The sequence below is a fragment of the Molothrus aeneus genome, chromosome 7 (genome assembly GCF_037042795.1).
Source record: "Molothrus aeneus isolate 106 chromosome 7, BPBGC_Maene_1.0, whole genome shotgun sequence".
NCBI classification, from domain to species: domain Eukaryota; kingdom Metazoa; phylum Chordata; class Aves; order Passeriformes; family Icteridae; genus Molothrus; species Molothrus aeneus.
In genome coordinates, this window is record NC_089652.1 from 29008921 (window position 1) to 29032370 (window position 23450).

Consider the following 23450-nt stretch of genomic DNA (forward strand, 5'->3'; position numbering starts at 1 on the left):
CTTGTTCTCTGAACATGTGTTTGTCTTACACACTGCTCCTGTCCTGGACAGCGCTTTTGTTCCTTTTTTCATAGTATGTCCAGATTTCAAAAAAAAAAAAAAAGGAAAGCATAAAACATTAAAATGACCCAAACTGGCTCACTGCACATAAAATATTCACTGAGTGAATATTCACATATTCACACTGATTTGCATATTTGCACCAATTCACACCCCAGAATTTTCAGTGTTAGAATGAAGCACTGTGTGTCTTGTTCAAAAGCTAGAAATTTTGTCCTTCACTGGGATAATATTAACAGCTGAAATAGATGCACAACAGCATGCAAAATCAAACTTGGAAAATACCTGCCCTTCTTTTCACAGGAGGGCTGTGAAACATCAAACCTCAGACTTATGTCTCCTATTAGTATGACCATGGTTTTTGCTGGGAGCTGAATCTGTGTACTGGTGGTGCTAAATGGATGGTTGGACTTAGTGATCTTGAAGGTCTTTTTCAACTTTAATGATTCTGTGGTTCTATGATTCTAAGTAAAAGCTGTTTTGTTGTGTTTGCTTGGTATTTTTAAGAAATACTCAGTTCCTAAATATTCTCCTACTCCCATCAGAAGTGAAATTGCAGGCAGAAATTAGAGAATGTGGTAGAAGTGAACTGGCAGAAGTGCCCATACAGTAACACGTGTGCTGTCCCTTGCCTGGGTGGCAGATTCCTTGGAGAAGGCAGATCACCTGTCAGCTCAGCATTCTGATAATTGTAGCTGTGGACAGGGCTCTTCTGGTATAAAATGTGATATTTCTGTGTGAGCTAGATCAAAGTACACCCTGGGTTATCAGCAATCAATTACCATGAAGCTGCCAAATAAAAGCAAATCCCCTTTCAGCTCCAGAAGGTAGGCTGTGGCCTGGACCAAGATGCCAACATTCACCAGTCATTAACTTTAGTGGTGGCTTTTTGAGAGCTAAATCTTGTCTGTAAAGCTACCAAAGATCTGGGACTGAGGAACCAGGACAGCTGGGGTGCTACAGGGTGCCCTTCTTTCCTGTCCATTTGTTGCCCAGAAGCAAGTTCTTTTCATGAAGGATTAAGTAGCTGGGAAAGAAAAGAGCTGTGGTATTCTGGCAGCACATCCCGCTCTTGAGCAGGGGAGTTTGAAGCACAGCCAGGCCACTACTGAATAAAATTCTGCCATCTGTGATGGCAAAAGATTGGTAAAAGAGACAGAATCAAAGTAATGAGAATCAAATGCTTGTAAATGCAGCCACATAAACCAAATGTCAGGAAGTCAAACCTGTGCATGGAAGAGAGGTTCTTTCCATCCTTCCACTATGTGCTAGCCAAAGGATTCCTGTAGACTTCATTTAAGTTCATACTTTGTTATCCACATTTTTCAGGCCATTCATCAGCATTGTTACAGACCAATGGCTCCACTCAAATATTTTCCTTGGCTTTTGAGCCCTTGCATGTGTTTTGCATGTTGTGGAAATGTGAGCCTGCGTGCCTCACTCTCCAGATAACGTGGTTTGTGCTAAAAGGAAGTTTTATGAGCATCTTTAAATAAGATGTGCCAACTTTCATAAAGCATTCTTTTATTAGACACATTTCTGCCCATTCTGATTTCCTGAAGCTGAGGAAGATGAGCTTCTCCCAGTTCCAGTGTGTGGGCTTCAGTGCTGTGTACAAGGGCAACAGAGTGGGCAGCCAGCAATAATCTGTGTACTGAGTAAGTTTTTATTAAAGCCATACAGGTACACTACTGTAATTCACTCATCACTCAAAAGACACGTTCTGTCTTTCACCTGAAGTACATCTATGCACTGGAGACTAACTAGTTGAAAATGGTGTCAGTGGAGTGGCTCAAGTCAATGGATCCAACCAGACTGGTTAAAGAAAAGTCATGTAGATTTTTCAGTCCTTAGCAAGATTCAGAATGATTCAGAGTTGTCACAAATTATTTATTTCTGCGATTCCCAGAGCAGTGCACAAAGTTACACAAAAGGCCCAAAGCAGCAGATCAGGGTAAGACTGCAAGTGACAGATACAGTCAGTCACTGGAAAAAGCACAGAGGGAAGAGGTGCTGCAGCTTCCATTTGAGAAGTGATGATTAGAACCAATGCACAATAAGGAGAATATGAGGGTACCTGTGTTTATATTAGTAGATTGCTGCATTTGCAGTGTGGGAAGCTTCCCCTGCACCAAATTGTCCTGTATCACACTGCTGTAAAACTGAGTAAATCTTCCAATGTAGGAAGAACTTTTCTAAGCCAGTGTGATCAAGTGAAGAATTTGATTATTACAGTTACTGAAAGTAATTACAACAAGATTCCTAATCACAAATAACATATTAAAATTATACTAGAAGAGGAACATGTTTTTTACAATTCATGGTGGGGGCAGAAGAAGCACAGAACATGTACGTTTTATTCTTCATTTTTAAATCAATTTTCTCTTCTAGATCAAATAGTCCCTGAATTACATTTACATGACCTTGGACTGGGGATCTACACACTCCCTGATGTAAGCCTAGCTACCCAAATCATGTTTGCCTTGAGAGGAGATTATTTTGTGCTATATCAATCTGGTCCATGCAGGACTTGGAAAAAGCATCAGATGTTTAGGCAGTGCAAATCCTTTTGCCATAGGCAAGGTTACTAATTAAACAGCCTGAGCATACAGAAGCACCAGATGCAGCCCAACCAAGGATAAATGTCAAGAAATTGGCGAGGAAAAGGGAAAAAGCAAGAAAGAGGTTAGGGAGAGATCAGTTTTTTCACAGAATGTTCCCTTTCCACTTGTCATTTCTTCCCAACCAGTTTGGTGGTGTCTGACAACATTAGATCTTGCAGCAGAGAGTCTCATGAGTTGTGTCTTACTGTGGAAGTCATGGCATTTCCTACGTAGTGTCTGGTCACATCCAATCCTGTCACCTTTTATTAGGTGTGCTGCCATTATGTGACACTTTGCTGGTGGCATGAGGTCATTTGGCAGCTCATCATTACAGACCTTGTTCTCTGTGTTTCTGTTGACATTTTCTTGAGAGCTTGAATGGGACTTTGGACAATGTTGCTGAAATGTTTACAGCAACCCTCAGTTCTTTTAACTAAAACAGGACTGGATGCATTCTAAGTGTGAATAAATACCAGTTGATGAAGGTTAATTGTGCTGGAAAGTTTTATTTTCACCACCATGTTGGTATGGGGATGATTTCCTAAAGGCTCTGCAGTCAAGCTGGATGCACAACAGCATTTGAACAGATGCCTTAACACAAGTGCAGACTGAAGTTCTGCCATAAATTAACCTAACTTGGGATCTGTGTGATTTCCTAGTGCATATCATGACAAAGCTAAATATTATTGCCATAGAATTGGCTTGTAAAAGCCTGGCATAGTAGTAGAGGGAAATAGGGTTGATGGACATCTCCCTCTGGAGCAGTTCTGCTTGTGAGGGTTTTGGGGGATTTTTTCAGGCTGCCCTTGGTTTCCTGAACACTGACATTGCAATTCATGGAGTGGCAGCAGGGTCCCTGCATGTCACTGAATTCTTGTGCATTCTGCTCTAGTCTCCATTGCTGTGATGAATGTTCTCTTCCTGATTTGTCATGAGCATCTTTTTGGGGCCTGCCCTGCAATACACTATGCTTCTCTGACATAGTAAAAGGGCAGAACATACACCCTGGGAAGTTGCTTCTTTCCATTAACATCCTTGTTTTTAAGACTAGCAAAAATGCTGTACAACAGTAAATCTCCTGGATTGAACTGGTTCTTTGCACTGTTCCCATAACTCAGTGCTTTTAAACTGTCATTTAGAAAGAGCAGCATATAGGCATTGGATGTTTAATAGTTATTCCAATCATGCAGGCAAGATTTTCTTAGTGATCACTTTAGGTTTTAGATTTTGTTTAAAGTGGTTCCTTTTTCTAAGTGAAAAGCATTAATTTTAGGTAACAAGCACAGGTGTCCTTCAGACCTCAAGTTAAGTGGTCTCACTAATTGAGTAAAATGAAGGGTATTACATCAGATGAAGTAACTGGGAATAAAGAGTTGCATTGTCCCTTGGATGGAGGGAAACTGCCTGGGCTTCATATCCAAGAAAGATGCAAAAGTTGTTGACACCATGCATAAGGGGCACCAGATGCTATCCCAAAAGAAAGGAGGGGTGTCATTCTTCTTTCCCACTGTTCTAGTAATCAGAGGAGAATTAGCTGTCTTGTGTAAAGCCTTGATAAAATAAAGCTTCAGTTGTGGAGCCACTATGAACCTTTGGCATTAATGGCTTAGGGATAGGTATTTACCTGAGACTTCTCGTAGCTAACAACTGTGACATTTTTACATGTAGTTGGCATGAGTCAGATTTGAGTCAGATCTCTCATAGACTGAATTCAGGTGTTACCATTAATGCATCAGGTTCTCCATATCTAATTAATCATACCAAAGCATAGATCAGTTGAAAAAAGAACAAAACTTACTTCTGTGATACTTCTGTATAGTTTCCTAGGATTCTGTATTTTTTTTTTTTAGTACTTGTTAAGTAACATAATGCAGAGGTTATCTCCTTTTCTGGACACATGCATGACTGGCAAATTTAGTGAAAGTCACCACAGGTGGATGTGGAAATTCTGCCTCTATATTTTGAATATCTGCATGTAACTACATACACCCCCTGTATGGGATCAAGTAGTACCTTAGTAATAGTTTGAAGTATGTATGGAAATGAGACAAGTACTCACAAATTTTGTTCATGGTAAGAATAAAATAAGTCAATTTCTGCAAATATGAAATGAAAGTTGTGCTGTGCAATATATCAGATTTTAATGGGAACAGTTTCTTTGGTCTAAGCTATCTAGCTTAGAGTGGGTCACATCATAGACTGGAAATGCACAAGGTATCCAGTGATTTGGGGCTTTAATAGTCAGATATTTTTAATTGGTCAAATACTTGCATTGGAATGAAACATCAGGCCCTAAGAGGGACTGATTTTCCTGAGCAGTGACAATCAGGATGCAATTTCTGTTTCATGATTAACAGCTGTTCTGACTGGTGTTGCAGCGACATGGAATTGGTCTTTTCATTCCTGTGGCATTCACAAGTGGGCATGGTAGCAATTTATTTCATGTGCTATTAATTGTAGCACATAGCCTAGGAGGTTTTGGAATCAGATTCCTATTGTGGATTTTTCCTGAAAGATCTTCCTGATCTTATTAATATTGACTGATTCTTTGTATTAGGGTTTTCCAGGGATTGGTGGAGTCTAAAGGATTAAAGGCCTCTGAGTCAAGGATGACCTAGATTCTGATAGATTTTATATGCAAATCCTTATAGACAGAGGTCATTAATGGAAACATCTGAAGCTAATATGAGTTAATATATTTGAGTGCTCTCTGAAATTAGTGAGTGTTTTGATTCCAGGTAAATACAATACAGTTTATGTTTTAAGTATTTTGAAAGTGATTTAGAAGCCTACTCAAGCAGTGGTGTCAGATCTTAAATGCCCAATGCTCCTTCTGAAAAGTTGGGTTCTGGAGACACTTTAGAGCACGGGATTTTCCTCTGAAGGTTGGAAACTTTCTACTCTGCCCTAACAAAATAATTTCAAGAAAACAGCAGATTCCTATCAATGAACAAAATTCCTGATTTCACTTTCATTTTCATAAAGAAAATTTCCTGAGCTTTTTTAAGTTGAAAAAGGATCTAAGAATTACAAGAAGTTAAAAAACTACTGGTGGCTTTCACCTCAAAACAGAAGGATGATTTCTATACATAGCTATTTTTCTGTATTTACAAAGTGCTCTATTACTTGAAGATCTGATAAGCAGAAGTAATATTCCTGACCAACCTGGTCCTTGTCTGTTTTGGTCCAGCTGCACTTACTGTTTGAGTGGGTGTAGGGATTGGATCAAAACCAGGAAGATTCTCAATATAATTAACATATAAAGGCACTAATGCATTTTCCTTTATGGTAGCTTCCCAAAGCTCAGCACATGGACCTCAAACCACAACTGAAAAAGCCCTCTATTTGGCTCATTAAATATGTTTTCATTTTTCCACTTGTTTCTCATGCCTATTCACTTACATTTGTTTCTTTGATTAATAGTTCCTCTTGTATAGTATGCCCTTTTCCTAAGAATGTGAAAATATGTAAATATCCCAAGCAAAGACATTCTGTTTCAGGCCAGTAGTTGGGCAGGCCATTATAATTATAATATTTATGAATAAACAGGGCATTTACCCAAAATATTCAAAGCTGACTCTGAGAAACCTACAAGTAAGGCGTATGTTCTAATGCTTGTTTTTGTAAGTCTCTCAAGCAAGGACTCAGTAGCAGAGGTGGGGACAATGCAAAAGGCACTGGGCTCTCCCTTTTCTGATATCATGAGTGTGCTGGGACAGCTTCTAATTTTGATCATTTTGATTTGGGCCAGGTTAATATCCTCGAATTCCATAGCAAATGTATAGTGTAACACGGAGTGAGCGGCCTTAGGCGTGGGCCCTGGCTGTGAGAAGCTTGGGCAGCTGGAGCTTTAGACATCCCCATCCTCCTCTCATTTAATGTGGACGTGCAGAATTCACAGTCTCAGAGGAAATGCTGCAGGAGGGGATCCAGCACGACTCGTTTTGAACACAAACATTTTCACCAGCTCTTTGCCACCCACACACAAGGGCCTCCTCTGCTTCACGTTCACCCCGAGGTCCCCGTGGGACAAAGCTCTGCAGTCCCTGGGACAGCGGGAGGAGCCGCGGCCGGCACCGCATCCTTTGGCATTTCCCGCTCTGGGACTGCGCTGCCACCTCCAGCACACACCAGCACAATGTGGGTTAATGGGGCAGGCGTGGCACAGAAAAGTCTCTGGTGGAGTCATTAGGGTGTGCTGGCAGGCTGCCAGCTCGGTTGGTGCAATTTTACACTCACTTTTCAGCACAAGCTTAAAGGGGAATCCTCTGTTCGCTTTAAGCCTTTACAGCCAGTGGGAGGCTGCTGCGGCGTTCCTGCCCCTGTCCAGACCTCTGATGAACAGCTGGCTGGAAATTCTCATCTAAGCACTGGCAAAGATTTGTTGCTGTGATTGTGGCTTTAAAACTGGTAGTCAGAACTATTAAAAATTAATGGATCTTCATGGGGTCGATTAGTGATATTGCTGTCTCCTATGTTTGGATTTCCCCAGAGTTAAATTGCAGAGTCTGAGTGCATTTTGAGGAGGGGGTTTAAGTACTGGAAACAAAAAAGAAACCCCAAAACCTCAACCCCTGGGAAGGCATAGCTGAGCAGGCACAGTGAGACTTCAGTCAGTACCATACACCACACACACACCAAAGATTGTAAGGTCTGTCCTGCAACAGGCTTCAGCCACATGTGAAATTAATAGCAGCTGATAGTGCTCAGCTCCTGAAAGGGTTACACAGATGTAGGAGATTTTAATTTGCTGCTAGTATAAAGACTTAATCTGAATAAAATAATTAGTTATTGCTGTATAATAAACAGAAATTTAATTTTTTTTGAAAACTACCTGATATTATATTTATCTTATTTTCTTGCTTTAAATGGAATCAATAACAAATGTATCTTTTTGGGCTTACAAATTTTAGGTCAGTTTTCCTGTGAAACATGCAGCTGGAGTTAATGCCTATTGATCTGGAATTAGAGAGCAAAAGGGTTAAATCTCAATCCCTCTCTGATTTATATTTCCCTCCCCTTCTTCCCAGCTGTGGACATGGATGGAAGATCTGCAGAAGGAGCTCTTAGAGGATGTCTGTGCTGACTCTGTGGATGCGGTACAGGAGCTTATCAAGCAGTTTCAGCAGCAGCAAACAGCCACCCTGGATGCCACCCTCAATGTTATTAAAGAAGGGGAAGATCTAATCCAGCAGCTCAGGTAAGCATCCACCTGGGGCACAGGTGTTGAGAAATCTGATGCATGCTGTGCTTTAGGGGTATCTAAACAGGGAACTGCAAGCTAGGATCAATTGGGAGAGTTTGTTAATTCTTTGCTTATTTATAATTCTTCAGGTCCTTTCAGCGTTTTATTGAAATTACAGGGAGTGATTTGTGTGGACTGATTAGAGTAGTCTGTGGATCAGCATTGGTTTCCTGTTTGACTGAGAGATTATTTATAGGCACTGAGAAGTGAATGAAACCAAATGTGTTTGAAGTGAATATTTTTAGTTGGTATTTATAGAAGATTGTTAAATGGTTGTGAACTGAGGCCTTGTGATTTATAGGGTTATTCCCGATGTAGGGTAAGTGTATTCCTCTTAATAAAATACACACGTGTCTAACAGTCTTCACTGTTTCATTTTGCATGCAGCACCCTTCTATTTATCTTTGTGTATGTGGGATTTATTCATAGTGTCAAAGAGGCTCTTTCACTGCTGGTTCTTCTACTAGCACTGTGAATTAAATCAGCTCATTTTTGCCTAATTTAAAATACATGAAGAGACTAGTCCCAAGAATTTGGGAGGGCGGGGGGGGGAGGTTGGGGCTTTTGTTGGGTGTTTGATGTATTTGTTTCTCTTCTTTCTTAATCTGCAAGTATTGTCAAATGAATATTTGCAGAGTAAGCTTATTCAGAATCTGCAATTGTGAAATCTCTCTCATTTGTTGCTAAAGTGGTTTTCTGTGCCTTTAGCTTTGTTGACAGCAGTGAAGTTTTCGTGCCTTTTAGGGATGTTGCTGGGCACTGAACCAAGTCAAATACATCACTTATTATTTAGATCTTTGTATTGTTACAGGTTGCCCTTACCCACATGTACGTAGTATGCATGTTCTGTATACATTGTAATATGCAAATATCCCAGGTTTTATGCATTTCACCAGACAGTCCAAGAGAGTGACATCATCTTCCTCACCCTGAGCTTTCCTAATCTGATGCCTTTACTTCTCCTCCGAGATGTGCAGAAAACCATGAGTCATGATAGGAACCTGAGAGGAAAAGCCCAAGATGCTCTGGAGTACAATGGACAGTGAGGGCTCTGGTGGAGCTCTGCCCTTAAGAGACCTCCTGGAGTCCTTAAGTATTTTCCTACTGCCATATGCCGAGCTTTCCTCTAAGCTCTTCCCTGTCATCCTGGATGCAAAGTTTTCTCTGCTGGGTCAGAAACAAACAAACAAAAAAAAAAAAAAGAGAGATTTGAAAGGACTGCTCGAGGTTCTGATTGTCATTCAGCCCTGGGCAGCCACACCAGAGAGCTCATGGAGATTCCTACCCTTGCTGTGTGTGACTTGCCAGCACTGCAGGGGAGGGAGAGGGACTGGAGTTGCAGTATTGCTTGCCAGTTTTAGAGTTGAGGAGGAAGGATCAGGAGTAGATATTCCATCCTTCTATTCATCTTTGCTGATGAGATCAGTAGGATAAAAACATGCTGGGTTTGGTAAGTGAGCTGCCAGAGGGGAAGGGGTTTTAGCTGACAATATGTATGGCCAGCTGTAGCAGATCAGTCAAAGGTCTGCATGGTAACTTATTTTATGCAAAGAAGTTGTTTGCAAAGTTTAGAGCACTTCAATGAGATGAAAAAAATGGCATTTAAATTGTGGGCTACAAATTTTTTTGTTATTCTTCCTAACTCTTGGAATGGCATCACTTCAGTGTGAACAGTCATGGAGTAGAGCCTGAAAGGAACCATGAACAAGCCCATCAGGTGGAGTGTGGAGTGGTTTTTGGGGTTGCAGAAAGTGTCGACATTCAAGGAGTCCTGGTTCTGGTTGTGGGCTTGGCCTGAAGGATTTCTGCCTGAGTACCTGAGTCAGAAGGGAAGTGTGCAGGGTGGCTAGGGTAATACCTGGAGCTGAGAAGTCAGTGGAGCATGGGAAAGAGAGGAACTGCAAGGTGGTGTGTGGGACATCAGCTTTTTCTTAATGTGAACATAATCAATTCTTAGCTTCAGTCTTTGAAAAGTGACTGTGGCCTCAGCTTTGAGACTTTTTTTTTTAAATTGGTGTAATGCTCCAATGTTTGCAAAGTATCAAGGCAAGTTTTGTGGCAGCTGTCTTTAATAAAGAAAAGTTGGGTTTGGGGTCTGGTTTGTTCTCTGAGCAGTGAGCAAGGTGGAACAAGGTGAACATATTTGTGCAAATGGATCCCCCTGGTTCTGATGGAGTTAATACCGAACATTTCAATGCACACAAAAGTTTGCAGTGCTGAGCTGTCAAGATGAGCTGGTTCAAGTGTTGGATTTGAGCACTCTGACTAACTGCAAAGCTTGTAATGTGATCCTGGACTCTTTCAAAGCAGAACAGTGTGGAAAAAAACCCCAATGAAGCTGCCTCTGTGTGTGCCCACTCTTACCAGCTTTCATCACTGCGGGCAGTGGTAAAGAACACAGAGATAAAGGAAGAACTAGAATTGCTGCTGTCTTTCCTTAACACAGGATTGCATTTCAGTGTGGATCACCTTGTATGTGCAGTGAAGAATAGATGAAGACTGCAAATGCTACAACAATGGAAAGAATGAAATACACTGCTCTTATCAAACATGTCATAACACAGGTTAAAAGCAATAAAATTACTGGAGCTTTGCAAAGTTTTACATTTCTTGTTCTTATCTTTGAGAGAACAGATTTTGGTTGAGAGAAGATCATTTGTGTAATAGCACTCTGCTTCCTCCAGATAGACAATGAAAAGCTCAGCTGCCTGAACTAAATACCATGCCTGGGACTGCACTTCACACAAGGTCTTCAGGACCTCAGTGACTCCATCAGGAGGCCATACCTATCAGGAATAAAACAGGCCTGCCTAGAAACTCTGTGCATGTCATGGTTCACATAGGAAACACTTTTCTCTCTTCCTTATCAGTGCTTTACTGAGGTGGTTGTTGTTCTCAGCAGTCAACACAAAGCAAACCTTTTGAACTGCAGTTCCAGGGGTGCTGCTGGGGGCAACATTTCTAGTCATCTATGAAAGGCAAAACAATGACTTGTTCCAGTGAGATGTGAAAAGCAGGAATGTAAAAAAAAAGCCATTGAAGAGTTAGGTATCTTGCCTTTTTTGCAGTAGTTCAGCATATAAGCTTTAGTTAATAGATATTTCTTATTGAGCTTTCTCCCAGTGAAAGCACTGAAAGTGGTTTTAGGAGCACAGTGTTCATTTTAAACAAAGTCAGCAGCAATGTACTGAGTCCAATTTTCTGTTCCCCAGAGTTTATTTCGGGGTTTTTTTTCAAATAATTTCTTTGAATTAAACTTCAACTTGAAATTTCTTTTAAAACTCTAATCCATAGCCTTTCAAAGATTAATAAGGGTCTTATATTTATTCTTTCCAAGAATTTCTCATCACCAGACAGAACAAGAAATATTGTGACAGAAGCATGCAACCTCAGAAATGTTTTTTTCTGTAGGGAGATCTTTCTCAGACCAGACTAGCTAGGGGTTGTCAATGCCTTATGCAAGGAGACTTAAAAAAGCCCGCCAGAGTACTACTCTTAAACTTTTGTATTGCATCAGTCACTGAAATGCAAGTGTGGCTTGATTTGAAGAGTGAAATGTTTAATGAAAAAGAATTTCTAAAACTAAATGTGTCTCTAGATCCCGTGAGAGATTATTCAACACCGGTCTTGAATAATTCATTGAGTAATTTAGATAATATATGAATAGTAATAATCCTGCATCTGAGTGAAGACTTATTTCATGTCCTTTTATAGAAGACAGGTGCTGACTGAGGGAAGCAGAACTTGATTGGATGCAGCCTCAGATTAGGCTGTAGTTTGAAAATCTCTAGTTATTTTAATTCCTCTTTCCTCTGTGCAGCTCTAATGTGGAGGCAGAGACCCTGTGATCACCATGAATGTGAAAACAGACATACAGAGTGTGGCAGAAACCATAACACCTAGAGAGAGAAATATCAGTGTAATATTCCCATGTAAGCAAGGGAAATCAGTACAACTTACATCTAAATCTTGTTTTAGCCAATGTATCAAAGCCAAGATTAAATTTTGGCTTTGGAGTTTCCTTTCTGGCCCTTCTGAACATTGAGGGACCTTGTGTGAAGCATTTGAGGATAAATTTCCATTCTTTATGTCTGCAAATGGTATTTATCTGTAAAACAGTCACTGAAAAAAAAATTGCTGAAGGCATAGCAGACTATTGGTGAGCCCATTAATATCCATGAAAGCACAAATAGAAAAGGAACCATCAGAGCTTTCCTGTGCCCATGCTAAGCTTTCAAGTACAGCAAATTCCCCCTTGGTCCTGGCCCACAAGTTAAGGGTTTGCTCCCTTCTGCTGCCTGTAAACGGAAAACGTAACTGGAGCAGTATCTAGCCTGTCACATTCACACCTCCTTTTACTTCCACCAGTGAAAAGACGAGTCAGAATCTCTCTTGCTGTTTCTGAAAGGCTCGTTGAGGTTTTTTTGCACTGTATTCTGTATCCATTGCTGTTATCCAGAGGATACTGGGGCATCACTAGCCATTGGTATAAAATACTCATCATTCTGATTCAATTTGTCTGTAAGTAATAGAGCAAATGCAGGAAATTAACTTGTAAAGGTCCAGGAGGCTGAATAACATCTCAGTTGGTGTAAGAATAGGCAGGAGCAGGTGACCCTGTAGCATTGAAGGTGATTGCCAGCCAGTCTCCTCAAGAGAGCCCTTGAGATTGATGTGCATCTCCTCCCCTGCCCCTCCCAAGCGCGTAAGGTCACGGTGTCACCACACAAGAAAGGATGATCCCCCTGCTCAAACTTTGTGGCGAGCTCAGGAGCTGCAGGATTTCAGGGAGTAGAGGAGTTGAGTGTTGCACCCACCTTCCCTCAGCCCTCTGTGCTTGGCTTTGCCCCTCAGCAGCACACAGAATCACAGATGTGGAGTTCTTGCTCTTCTGCCTGCCTCAACGCTCAGCTCTAACCCTGCCCTCTGCCTTGCCACAGGGACTCTGCTGTTTCCAACAACAAGACCCCCCACAACAGCTCCATCAGCCACATCGAGTCCGTCCTTCAGCAGCTCGACGAGGCCCAGGTACAGATGGAAGAGCTCTTCCATGAGAGGAAGATTAAGCTAGACATTTTCCTTCAGCTCCGGATTTTTGAGCAGTACACCATTGAGGTAAGAGCTGGCTGCAGGGCCTGGCTGGGGGGAGCTGTGGGAGAGAGGGAGAACATGTGAACACACCCTGTGAGGGGACATCTTGGGCTGTTGGATTCTGCTTGGCTCTCCAGTGAGGGGGAGAGGGAGTTACAACTGTGCTTTAATTCAGGCTGTTGGACCTAAAGCATGATTTAAGATACAGTGCCAGAATGCACTGGAATAGGTGCATGGGTGCTTCCCTGACTATGCTGGGAATCATGCACTGGAATAGGTGCATGGGTGCTTCCCTGACTATGCTGGGAATCTGCCTGCTTTGCAGAGAAGCTTTATGAGATGCCTGTTATAACTCTCTGTTGACATGAGTCACTCAGGGATTTGAAAGTTTCTGTATCACTTATTAGTGAGGTTTGTCTCTTCAGATACAAACGGATACATGCCTGTCTAAGCCACAGAGTGAAAAAACATGTTATGCATTAAAGGAAAGGGTATTTAAAAGGTGTGCTTTTTAGACACTGCAGTGGATTTATTTAAAAAGGAAAAAAATGTAGAGGGGAAAATTAAAGGGACATTTTAATGTCCTCGTGCAAAAAAAAGGTCTTTCAGATCTGTTTTGGAATCAAAAACACTGGATGGAAAATTCATCAAAATATTGGGGTATTCTTGGAGTGAGAAATTTTGAAGCTATTCCAGCCAATCTCAGTAATTACTTTCTGTAGTTCTGATAGGAGCTGAAAAAGGAACAAAATGGGTATTAACTTGTACACAGAGTCTGTGAGACTGATGTCAGTGCTTGTGTCCTTTGTGGGGTGTGTTCCTCCTGCTGTATCCCCCTGGTGCTTGTTCAGTTCAGGGAGCACCTGTAAGTGTTTGAGGGTGATACATTCCTGGAGGTATTGTTTGTAAATCTGTAGGTTTGTTTATTATTTATTTATTGTTTGTAAATCTGTAGCTAGTCTCAAGGTGGGTGCTGGTAACTGCTGGGAGGTTTAGAATGCTGTGTTACATTTTGTGTTTAAGACATGACATGATGAATTACAGTGGGATTAAAGGCAGGAAGCAGGTGTCCAGGTTCCTAAAAGGTGTCCTGTTCTATTGCTGAATGCCAGACATAGGAATCAGTGAGGAGTATCTGAGCTTCTCTGCTGTGACTGCATAGTGAGGTATTTCACTGCAGTCTGTCCTACAGTGCTTGTTAATTATGTAAATTGGAATAGTTTCATTTACTTACCAGTTATGTGCAGCCTCCTTGCTGTTGAGAGGCAGCATTCTTTGTATTTGTGTATAAATCTATAAATGTATCTATTTCATGTCAGGTACTGCTCTTTCAGCAGACTATGTTATCTCCTATATTTAAATAGAAGATACTTTTTATACATGTTGGTGTGGCATGGCAGATGCTGAATAATTGAGAGTTTTACTTTAAAGACGTAAATGGGTGTGAATGCTGTACTGGAACATACCCATAAATGGCATCTGTGTTTTCAAAAAAGAAGAAAGAGACAACCAATTTTTGCCTCTGGAGCACCAAATGTGTTTGTAGACAGTATGTGGTGAACCCATGTGATTTACTCATTAAGGTCTCAGCCTGTTTCACTGCAGATTCAAGGTCTGAACCTATAATTGTGCTGGTTTAAGTAAAAGTATTTTTAAAAAATCCCTGTTCTCAAATTCTTTTTCTTTGTAAATAGTCTTCAATCAAGGAGTGTCACTACCAGGCATTACTTTACTGATGGGGTTACTAAGGGAGTTACCAAGGCATCAGGAGAGGATGTGACTTACATTATTCCCCTCACATGGGATACCAATATGGAAATGCTTTGTGGATACTTTTGATTTGTTTCTACATGGATCTTACTTCTGTATATTCACAGAATGGAGTGGCTGTAATACATTAAGATACTTAAAACTGGAAATGTGCTTCGGAATCTTCTAAAATCAGATTAGCAAGAAAGGATTTGAAAGAAAATCACCATTAGTTGTCACTGTAGATTTGCTGGTTTTTTATCATATGAACATCTGAATTCCCTCTGCAAGACTGATATTACAGGGAAATCTGAGAGCATGTTTCATAGAGAGTCTAGGGGCAGGTGATTTTATTTAGAGAGTTCCCTCTCTCGAAAAAATATTTTTTATTTTAGAATAATTTTGATAATTTTTACTCATAACACAGTTAAAAACATACCCAGGTCAGTATCTTAAATTCTCTAAGTACAGTTAGTGCTTAAACAAGAAAGGCAGTTTGATGGATAGTAAAACAAAGGCAGTTTGAAATAAAATGTTCAATAACACATGTATGCTATGCATTTCAAACAGCTGAATTGGCTCAAATTGACACAGTAATGGTGCTTAGAAAGTAGATTGCAGTCAGTTGCCTCAGCTGTATAATGAAGACTCCAATTCAGTAGGAAACTGTTACAAGAATTAACAGAATTATCTCATGCCATTGTTGAGAAACAAAAAGATTTTTTTTCATCACCATAATTTAAAAGCATGTAGTATTTCTGATGGTTGACTATTCCAAGCTATTGAGGAAAAAAGATGATGATGTTTAAAACAGGAAATTAAGTATTTTTTTCTACTAAAGACAAGTAGCTTGAGCTATGACTGGAAATGTATTTAGGTTTTAATTTTCCATAATAACCTAGATCCTGCATAGATTAAGAATTGTGAAATAATGTGTACCAGTATGATTGATTGTCAAATTAATTTCTCCTTTTCTGGTCTAGATAAGCCCCCTTCCATCTGTCCAAAGAGCAGTGCCATATAGAACACATCCTTAGTGAAAGACCTGTACCTGCTGCAGCTGTGTTAATCCTTCCTGCACTCACACAAGCTGCCTGCAAAACCTGGGTCCTCTTCCCAAACTTGAACATCATTCTCCTCATTGCCACTTCTGCCTTGTCAAGCACCCAGTTTCCCATTTTCCCCCTCAGGTGTGTGTTCTTGGGTCTGTTGGTTCTTGGGCTCCAGGGAATCCCTTGACATGAGGACCCTTTGCATCTCTCTAGTGGAAGCTGGAGGGATGCAGCTGTGAGAGCCCATCTGCTTCCAATAGTTTTAGGGAAGGCTGCACATTAGAGCCCAGCCTCAAAAAACATCTCATGTTGTCTCTTTTCATCCAGTTTTGGTACTGAACATTTCCAATTCTGTTAATTTTTCCCTGCTTCTCTCTCTCTCTCCCTCTCTCTCTCTCCCTCCCCCCCCCCCACTTTCTAATGAATAGGGCAAACAAAGTAGTAGGATTTTTTAAAATTAACAAATGGCAAATGAGTGATTTGCCTTTTTGTTTTACTTAGGATGTGTCTGTCTTTTGTTCTTTGGAACCTATCCTGCTTTGACTGTTATCCACAAATATTGAAATATGTGCCATTGATCATAGAACCCATTCCTCTGGCACACCTTCCTAAACTTACACTGTGCTCATCTGTTTTGTAGCACCTCCTGGTTTTTGAGCTTTTGCATCTTGACAGAGGTTTGGAGTTCAGACACACTTTAGGATTAATGATTACTGTACAATCAACACTTATTTCCATCTATTTAGGCATTATTGATCTTGTACTTCAGTGAAATCTGTCAACCATTGTTGCATTTTGTCTTCAGGAAAAATACTTTCCTTTGAGAGAAGCCACCTGCCTATTTCTTTGGCAGGGCAGACCAGCTGTGTTCATTTAGGACTTTTAAGGACTTCTAAGCCTCACAGGCAGCTTTTGTGTTGCCCTGGACTCGTGGCAGGTTTGGCAGATATGAATTTGGGTACAAACACACAGCCCCATAGCATGTGCTGCCTGTTCTTTCTTGCCTTAATCTCATTATACTGACTGATATTTACACCCTGGGTCCCCGGGGTAAGTTATGAAATCCAAGCTATGGCAACACCTGAAAACAGACATAACAGAAACATGAGAGACCCTGGCTGTCCCTGTGGGAGCTGTTCTGCCCTAAGTTTTAACACACAAAATGACAGCCCATCCTTTATTTAGGAAACGTGTCTAACTCTGATGTCTGATAGGTTTGATTCCTTTACCAAGCCCCTGCATGTTTCAAAACAACATGGGATCCTTGGGATTATATGGTTGGTCTTTCTGTATGACACAGACTGAATTGAGTTTGTGCAGCCAGCCAGGTAACTCAGGAGATTTCATGGAATGTGAATGTGGGAGCTGATCTGCTTTGAGGGAATCAGGAGCAGGGCTGGAGGGATGAGGGCTGGCAGACATCAGCAGCAGGGCTGGCATCACACTGAGTGCATTTTACATACAAAGCACAGGTGTGCTCCAGAGTTATATCCTCAGGAAGATCTCTCAAGTGTACTTTGTCCCTTGCTTCAGAAATAGTAATTTAAAAGCTGATTAACCATTATTTGAATGAATGCAAATTTACAGCAAAATGCTGAGTAAATGTATATGAACCAAATGATAAAATGCACTGAGTGGCAATCCCTAAAAAATTACTGCCATGCAGAGTCTTTCTGCATATTTTTCCCTTTAAGCTTTTGTAGAGAGATTCAGTTTCACCTGTAGGCCTCTGTAGAATGCTATAACTGAGAACAGGAATGATCTCAGCCAATACATGTCCAGCAACATTTGTTGGTTACCTCCAAGAAAACCTTCCACACCTGTAGATGCACCATTTGTGGTAATTGGGAGTGGGATGGCCAAGCCTCATCCCCAATGGGCTCAGCTGTGAGCAGCAGGTGAACAGCACTGACAGCAATGAGCCATGGAGTGCCCAGGGGCACTGACCAACCACCAAAGGGAACAGAGGGCACAAAGGTGCAGTGCATGGACAGGAAGGGATAAAAGGTTGGGCTGAAGAACCAGAAGGGCAGACACTGAAGCCTTCTGAAGTGTTAAGGGTGAATGCCTAAAGCCTTCTGAAATTGTATGGTGATACTCTGTGTGTCATGGCTGTCTCAACTGTGACATATGCTGTGACACTTCTGCCTCTCCTAGGAAAGTGGAAGTGTCCACTTTCCTTTCCTGGAAGCATCCAGCTCCTTCCCTTACATGTATTGTTTCTTTTCCTACAATGTGAAATGCTAGACAGAACCTGTTTTCTGTAGTCTTAGAGTGATGTAATTCCTACACCAGGACAGTCCTGAGAGGGTTAAGGGGGTTCCCACTGCACAGTATAAATTGGATCTTGTAAGCTGTTTGTTATATTTCAAAAAAACCCATGATCACTAAAACCTTCACCTGCTGGATATCTAATTTTCCCCCCATTCAATTTCTTTGGCTCCATTTCACCTGCTAATTAAATTTTTCAGTCCTGATTTCTCTTGCCGCCTCTTCTGGCTGTTCACAACAATCCCTGAGCACGAGTTTAGGAGGAAACAGGAGCCAGCTTTCACAGCAGCTCATTTCACTGTTATTTACAACTCATTTGAGCATCCTATTCCAGGTTTATAATACTAGCTGTACCTTTCAAGAGCATTAGCTGCCTGCATGAAGGTACAAGATGTTTTGTAGCCCCCTCACTGACTAAGAGCTGATACTCAGATGTGAACTTCTTTATTAGAAATAAGTTTTACAGAGCTTATGAGATAGATTTGAAAGAAATTTCCACCTTTTCTGTTCATAAGATGGGATCCTGTAATGTTTCTTGCTTAGTGGGTTTTTGTTTCTCTTTTCCATCTATACTGAGTTTTCCAACTTCATGTCCCTTCATTTTAAGGAAAGGAATGCTCTAAGCTCTTCTGGGCACCCTGTGTTTTGGAGCTGAATCCCATTGTTGCTTCAGATATTTTTGGGATTCAGAGGAGTCAAAAGCACTGGAGCAGAATCATCACTGTGACAGTCCTTTCACACTTCAGTGGCTCAGGTCCCCACTAAGCCAGTGTGGCATCTCTGTCTGTTGTCAAAAAAATGGGGTGACAGTATTGTCATTTTGCACAGCATCAGCCAAAACCAGGGCCTGAGAAAGAGGAACAGCAAACTTTCTGCTTATATGATCTGTAGAAATGACAGTTCCATTTACCTTTTCCCATCTCAGTCTGCTCCTAGACCCACTTACACTGTCACATCCTCTGCTCTGAATGTCACTGTCCTCTGCTCCTTCAGCCTGCTCTGAATGTTCTTACCCTTGGCATTCCTGTTGCCCAATCTCTGGTGAGTGCCTTAGAGATCTGGTCTTAACAATTCTATTATAATTCCTCTCTTTCTGCACTCACAGAAATTCCCTCTGCAGCCAGGATGTGGAACTTTTTTTTAATTCCTTCCTGGATTGAATCTTACCTCTCATCTCATCTGTCCCCACTGTTAATCCCAGCTGTATGGCTGTCACCTTTTTTCTCTTGAAATGAGGTAGATCTTGTCTTTTCAATGCAGATCTGCTCTGTGCCTGTGTGACTGTTCTTCCTGTCCTGGCTCATCCCCATGCTCTACCCACTCTTCTCACCTTTGCTTCTCTTCCTACTTGCTCCATCATTTTAGTTCCAACCTGCCTCCTACATTTGCTTATTCTTCCCAGGCATCTTTACTCTTTTTCAGATCCCTCTCAAGCCCACTCGCTTTGTGTTGATAGCTTGTGCTCCCAGGATAGAACTTTCTTCCCTCCTCCTCATATGCCCTTCCTCAGCCCATACTTCAGAATATCAGCTTCTCTGTGATTCATTCTCCTTATAGCATTTATCTTCTTTCACTTGATTCCTCACTTCCCCTCTCCACCTCCTTCAACTGGCAAACAAAATTTTCTGCTTGCCATTAAACACGACTTTAGATGTTGAACACTGAATTAAGGCCAAACAAGCAGCATTCAAGCATCCTTTTGTAGAAAATCTCATCATCAGCACAATAAAAAAAAATATATACTTAAGGATTTAGACAAGAAATTATTGGAGATGTACGATTGCCTGCACAGCAGCTGGTCCAGCTCTGGCAGGCTCCTTGGCATAATTCACAAGCTGCAATGTAGACATGAGATGCCTGGGCTGCTCCTGTTGTCATTATTACTGCTGCTGCTTTTCACCTGTGTACTCTTCTCTGCAGCTGTCGTTATTCTCCAGGAACTGAAGAACATGTCCCTCTCCATTTGCTCATGTTTCCTGCTGATGTTGCAACATGACAAATCCAGGAGGCAGCAAATGCAGCAGTATTGCAGGAAAGGGAATTTGGATATATTAAGTTGCTGCTTTAGGAGGATTCCTGCCTAAGAGCTTTGTGGTCTAGACTGTGGTCACTGTGTCTGCACGAACACAGACCTGGCTGCCATGGGCTCTATATCCATAATTGCTCTGGGACAGGATCATGGAGCTCACACAAACCCAGCATTTAATGACATGCTCCACCCTTTCTCTGATAAGGACATCTCAGATATCTCACTTCATACTAGAGTGGCTTCACTGCCAGTGCTGCTTCTCCTCCCATTCTTATGGCAGCAGGAGCATCTGTTTCAGGTGAAGAATGACAAAATGTTCTTCCTATGCTCATTGGAATCAACAGCTATGTCATGGCTTTCTCCCATCAGTACTCCTGGGTTGTTTGACCCTCCTTTAATAACAGGGAGTTGTTTCTTGGCCACTGACCTCATATGACCCACAGAAAAGGAAGGTGGCTCCTTCCAAGGAGTTGGCTGAAGTGTGGCTGACAATGAGTCACATGCATCTTTCCTTTGAACAGTGTGGGAACCAGGGGATAAGGCTGCTCCTATCCTAGTGTAGACCTTGCACTCCTGCTCTTGCTGCTCTCAGGACCCTTCTGCTTTGGTAAAATTGCTTTCTCAGGTGGCAACAGAGCAGAGCTCCAGTCTTCTATTGCAGTAGGGCTTCCCTTCTCTCACTGCATGTGGGGGATGCTGAGGTCTATTTAGAATCACTAACAATGGTAAATAAAGTGAATAAAATAGGAAGTACTGTCAGTTCTTCCCACCAAAACACATGAACAGGGTAAATTAATCAGCATTTCTTCTTTGTCAAAAGGGAATAAAACAAGTTCATGGCCAAGTGACCCTCATTTATGAGAGAATTCCTGACAGAGGCCCCGTGCAATTGGATCTTGCCACAGCTTAGGGGATAGGACACTTCTGTTTAATGCAGTCCAAGTTTTATCAGAGATATCAAGGCCTGACTCATCTGTGAAGGATCCATTTTTTAGACTTGAAAAGTATATGGCTGTAGTCAACAGAGCTGCCTAATTACATCTTCCTCAAGAAAAAGAAATCATTTTCCCTATACCCAAATGAAACCAGTACACTCAGACTCTGGCACTATTTCCCAATGGTCCTGTTTGAAGTACAGAAAATGCTGGGCTTTTGAGACATTGTCTGTACAGAGAGAAAAGGAAATGTCCTAATGAGATATGCAAAGCAGCATGGTCTCTGGAATAGGGCACCAGATTGGGATTCAGGAAACCTGGGTTGCTGTCACAGCCCTGCTATTGCTTCTTGCCTTAGTGTGCTTTAGATTCCCTGCTAGCCATCTGTTTGTTACTCAGAGCAATGTACCCAGCCTTCCTGTACCCACTTAGCCTGAGAAATTTGGTGTTGTTCCACCTCTTGCTGTGCCTGATTCCTTCCTCTCTTCCCCTGACCCAGCACAAGGGATGACTGTGACTGACACTCCTTCACTGACACTGACTGACTGATGACTGTCACTCCTTCACTCAAAGGCTACTTCCCTCCACTGGCCTGGCAGAGCTGGCACTCACTCTCACAGCTTTGTTACTGCTGGACATGCCCAGAGCTGCTCAGGCACAGGCTTAGCCTCTGTTCCTGCCCTGATAATGTGACAGGGAGCACCGTGGACTGGCCTTGCATCCTGCATTGTTTATCAGCTTGCATCCTCACTGCCTGTCCCATCCTTTCCTCCTTATCTGGAACACTGACAGGATCTGGGGAGTGTGGATAACAGAGCAAAACCCCTTTTAGCTCCATTGTCTACAAGCAGTAAAAGCAGTGGTGGTCAGTGTCCCTTCTGCAGCCAAGTGGAGAAGTTACCAAGAGAAATTTCTGATTCACTTATGTCATGTGCTTTTCCATAGAAAGAGCAGAAAGGAACTGAACATTAACACTGAACATTTACATTTAACAACTGAACATTTACATTGAACTTTGTGTTACTCTCATGGCTGTAGGAACCTGTGCTCACTCTGAATAAATTCTGTTGTTTGTAGTTTAAAATGAGGTCAAGATCACCTCAGTTCTGATTACTGTTAGCTGAGCATCTGCCCCTAAATGTAAATGTATCTGGTAAAGCTCTTTTCCGCCACAACTTTGGACATTTTTCCCTAATTGTTAAGTCTGCCAATAAGTCTCCACAGTCCAGGGACTCCTGCTGTGACATGTGAATGAATCAGAGGCTGCTGGAATCGGGAACGGGGGCAAAGACAGTGTAGAGATAGCTATTATTTAAGGGTAATTGAGTGGAATGGGCAAAGGAACAAGCTGAAGAAAAATAGAAACCCCTCAGGATATCCACGCTCTGCCTTCTCTTCGGCAGATGAGTCCCAGGTTCTTCACTGAGTAAGTTTGCTTTTCTGCTTCTCTCAAAAAAGAGCCTAAAAGATGCACTTTTTCCCTTCTAGTTCAAAACTCTGTGCATTTGTCCATTCTAATGTGAGAAGGGCTGAGAACTGGTCCATTTGGGTCCTCTTCCTAAGCCTGTCTGCATATTACTTATGTCTTCTGGAAAGGAAAGCTGAATGGAGAAATCTGAATCTTGATTCCTTAGGAAGTTAAACATGTCACTGCACACAGGCCCTGAAGAGCACTTTTAGTGAGAAGCAGAGAATTTTTCACTGTGTCATAATGTGTACAAGTGGGAATGTAGATATCTACTTTTAGCTCTCCTGAATTTAGCTATTTAGCTGAGGAATTGACCTATTAATCAGAATTAAGTAATTTATTTAATCATTTTCAATCCTTCTAAGACTTGTATTCTGCACTCTACAACTTAATTCCCATTTCCCTTCTCCCCCCCTCCCTCATTCATTGTCACTAGCATAATTCCCTCTTTTTGCCTGCAGCAGCAGAACCTAGGTTGAGGTGAGACTGGGCTGCTTAGGTGGGCACTAGGTCTTGCTTTAATTGCACAGGCAAACCTGGAGGACTTGGATACCAGCTGGCTTCTGTGGAGAAAGATGTAAAATGCAGAAGATACAAGAAATGGACTGCTAAAATCATCAGCCTGTGTGTCACAATTAGGAAGCAGAGAAAGCAAAGAAGATTTTGCATGTTCCCAGGAGTTACTGTCAGGTCTTTGGTTACAGCCAGGTTTCATTTGTGAATCTGTAAATGATTCACCTAAACCTTGAGTGTGATGTTTCTGTATTGTGCATTACATCTGTGATATGTAACATATAATGTGTTGCAAAATGAATGCTTTAGAAACATTCAGGCCCTTTGGGGATTGTGTGGTTGCAGGGTGTTCTGTAATTCTGGAAGCATTATTTTTTCATTTAATTTGAATATATTCAGAAACATTTGTTCTACCAGCAATGAGAATATAGTGG

At 41.6% G+C, this 23450-nt stretch overlaps 1 protein-coding gene across 3 annotated transcripts in view; it reads left to right on the forward strand.

Annotated features, from left to right (window-relative positions):
- KALRN (kalirin RhoGEF kinase) overlaps positions 1 to 23450 on the forward strand; it is a 464957-nt gene that overhangs the window by 273673 nt on the left and 167834 nt on the right. For all 3 annotated transcript variants that reach the window (XM_066553090.1, XM_066553091.1, XM_066553092.1), the window contains exons 12-13: positions 7694 to 7863; positions 12849 to 13023. In XM_066553090.1, the coding sequence (XP_066409187.1) occupies positions 7694 to 7863; positions 12849 to 13023 (345 nt within the window). The remainder of the gene's footprint in view (positions 1 to 7693; positions 7864 to 12848; positions 13024 to 23450) is intronic.